The following is a 3401-nucleotide window of genomic DNA, read 5'->3' on the forward strand; positions in this document are numbered from 1 at the left end:
TTGAGGTGACTTTGCTGGACTTTTTGAAGGGCTCCTGGTTGGACTTTTTGAAGGGTTGTTGGCTGGAGTCTTCTCAGGAGTCTTGGCTGCAGGTTTTTCTGGAGTCTTGTCTGCTTTCTTAAAGAATGTGTCCAAGGAAGTTTGGACAGATGTTCTCCAGGGAGATGAGTGATGCAGCGAACTTGTTGTAAAGCGTTGTAAGTCAAAACTGGTGTTGTAAAGTTGAAACTGTGTGTCAATTTATAAACACTGTAAGTGCGAAACATTGCAACTCAAAATGTTGTAAGTTGAGGACTGCCTGTATAAAGGAGATAAGGGCAACTGCAACAACTACAGAGGTATCTTGCTACCAAGTATAGCAAGAAAAGCTTTTGTAAGGGTCATCCTGATGTGCCTACAACAGCTGGCAAATTGTGTCTACCCTTAATCTCAGTGCGGATTCAGGGCCAGAAGCTCAACTACAGACTTGATATTTTCCCCGTGTCAACTTCAAAAAAAGTGCAGAGAGCTAAACCAACCATTGTACATCACATCTGTGGATCTAACCAAATCATTTGACATTGCCCCTATATTCTTTGGAATCTTCTCGGTTATTTCTGAACTGTGCGTTTAAAGATATGGAAGCTGGAGTGTACCTTCAGGACCAGGTACAGAACCAGCCAGAAGCAGTCCAGAAGTCCAGCTACCTAGGCTCCACAGTGACCACCAACCTCTCACTGGGTGAAAAACTTAATGCCTGTATCAGAAAGGCTGCTACCACCTCCAGCAAAGACAGGGAACAACTCAAGGCTTACCATCAAGACCAAAATGCTAGCATACAAAGGTTGCATACTCAGCACTCATGTATGGTGAGGAAACATGGACAATGTATGACCATCAAGAGAAAAGTTAAACAGCTTCCACCTGTGCTGCTTATGCCACATACTCAACATCAAATGGCAAGATAAAGTTCACAACTCAGAGGTTCTTCAAAGGGCAAATCTACCAAGTGTGATAGCCCTACTTGGACAGAGATAACTGCGCTGGCAAGGCCATTTGAGCAGATTGGAAGATGCACGTATACCCAAGGACATGCTATACAGCGAACTATTGGAGGGAACAAGAACAACAGGACACCCCAAGCTTTGCCATAAAGATAAGTGCAAGCGAGAGATGAAGGCATTTGGAATTGACCCTGGCCAATGGGAAAACTTGGCAAGCAATCGGAACAAGTGATGTCACTGTCTCCACCAGGGCATTAAAGCCCATGACAGGAATTGGCTCCAACAGCGTAAAGAGAAAAGAGTCCATAGGAAGCAAGCAGCTCCTGAACCACTCAACCATGACACACACATTTGCAACCATTGCCACAAATCATGCAAATCTCAGATTGGACTATTCAGTCACATGAGACACTACAAACCATCTAAGTCATAGGCTGCAATATCCATCATCTCTCGCAGACAAAAGTATACCAATATGACAGCTTACTCTCTTGTAAGAGGTACAGGAGATGTGGCATACAATGGAACAAATCATCTCCATTCAAAAAGAGATGAAGTTTTTTGTGATTTTGTTTACTGGACTAAACATATAGTCAGGAGAACCACTGGACAAGCTTTTGGGCATCAAGTGCCCTTTTTAGGTCTGAAGGGGAAGCAGATGCAGGCTGAGGTAAACAATAAGAGATAGCACATAAAAGCCTTGCCTCTTGACATTTCTTGGACCATCATGGCTACAACACTCCACCCCTATTGCTCAAAAAGAGAGTGGGGACTAACTGATCAGCTGCTTGTGGCAGGTATTTTTATACTTTGCTCTATGCCGTCTTTTCACAGCATCTGATTAAGTGAATTTGGAATCACTACAACTTGTTCTCCTTATCAGTCTGAGTTAATTTAAGGAAGTGCATACCTACCTTGCCTTCTGGGTATTTTTGTGCCCACACTTACTCTGTAACGAAACGGGGCTAAGTTACTGTTGTTTTAACTTTCACCTACTGAGACTTAAGAGCAGGCAAACAGGCTACAAAGCACCAAACCTGCAATAAGTCCCCATCCCCTCTCAATGTACTCTAATTCAGTGGTCCCATGGTCCCCAACCTTTTTAGATTGCGGACTGGCAAACCACAGACTGGAAGTGACTGGCATACTGCAGACTGGCAGGCAACCCTTTTTTATACTCAGTATATTTTATACTCAACAGATTCCTGACAACTCGCAGTATGCTGGTCACTTCCAGTTGCAGTTTGCCAGTCCGCAGTCACTTGTGGTCCACCAGCCGGCCCTTTGCAACCTGGCACCAGGCCGCTGCCCGGGTTTGGGAACCCCTCTGGCTCTACCTCTGCTGTCCATTCCTGCTATTCAGCTAAATTATGAGAAAGGAAAGAGATGCACAGAGCATGTCCACACCACAAGAAGTTGCAAGATCAAAGCCTTTAGTTGAAGTACACTTTTTAAATGTATTTCAGTACCAATCCCTTCTGTTCAGGGCCAGGCCTCAGGTCAGGGAACGCTACCAAGTCTTTGAAAACAGTGAGAGCTGACTTTTTGCACAAGTGTGCCATAAATTAATCCCAGTCCTTCTGCAAGTACCACTCCCATCCCCTTCCCCTTCTATTGCTCAGCTCTCTATCCTATGCTCCCTTCCTAGATCTGTTGTTCAGCTTCCTGCTACTTAATTGCTTAGGCTGTAGTGTCAAACTCATGTGACTGGAGAAATGGAGCAGAGCTACTCCGAGGGCTGGATCAGGCCCACCTGCAAGCCTCACCCAGCACAGGTGGCAGCTGCTGGGACCAGCTGGAGGGAGCGCATCTCAGGAATGGGGACGGTCCAGCACCGGCCAGGTGCAGCATAGGTTTGACACCCCAGGGTTAGGCGCCGGGCCCGCACAGGGGTCTGGGACAGGGACAAGGGGAGGGGAGGAGACGGGGACAGCTCCTTCCCGCCCCGGGTGTGGAGATAAGGGCAAGAGAGGCCCGGCGGAGGACGCTGCTCACCGGGCGTGGGCACGGCCAGGCGCTCCGCCAGGTCCGGGTAGCAGCGGTCAGCCTGCACCTGCCGGTCGATGATGCGGCCCGCGCCCTCCAGGGCCTCCTGCAGCGGAGGCGCGCCCGGACTCATGGCTGCTGGCATCGCGGCGAGGCGGGCTTCGCGCGCCAAAGCCCGGCAGGCCCCACACACTTCCGCTCAAGCTTCCGTCACTTCCGCTCAGTAGCGAGGCCGCTGCCGGGCGTTGCTAGGAGGCGGGGCTCAACGGCCGAGCGGGTCAGTTGGCCCCGCCCCCCGGCGCGTCACAGGGCCCGTGGGGTGTGCGCCGCTAGGGGCGGTGTGCGCGGCTGTTGTTGGTCCTAGTGGGCGCGGGCCACTCTTGCCGCGCGCATTGTTGCGGGCCGGGAAGTGAGGCGGCATGGAGCCGGCGG

The 3401-nt window shown here is 50.1% G+C and overlaps 2 protein-coding genes across 2 annotated transcripts in view; one reads left to right on the plus strand and one right to left on the minus strand.

Annotated features, from left to right (window-relative positions):
* The window catches only part of NUP155 (nucleoporin 155), a 61284-nt gene extending 58134 nt beyond the window's left edge, over window positions 1–3150 (minus strand). Inside the window, exon 1 of the mRNA XM_019531978.1 lies at window positions 2979–3150. Coding sequence (XP_019387523.1) covers window positions 2979–3114 — 136 coding nt within the window. The 5' untranslated portion in view covers window positions 3115–3150. The remainder of the gene's footprint in view (window positions 1–2978) is intronic.
* A 174-nt stretch (window positions 3151–3324) lies between these two features.
* WDR70 (WD repeat domain 70) overlaps window positions 3325–3401 on the plus strand; it is a 261442-nt gene continuing 261365 nt past the window's right edge. The window contains exon 1 of the mRNA XM_019531979.1: window positions 3325–3401. Coding sequence (XP_019387524.1) covers window positions 3389–3401 — 13 coding nt within the window. The 5' untranslated portion in view covers window positions 3325–3388.

The sequence above is a fragment of the Crocodylus porosus genome, unplaced genomic scaffold (assembly GCF_001723895.1).
Source record: "Crocodylus porosus isolate Cpor-Errol unplaced genomic scaffold, CroPor_comp1, whole genome shotgun sequence".
NCBI lineage: Eukaryota > Metazoa > Chordata > Crocodylia > Crocodylidae > Crocodylus > Crocodylus porosus.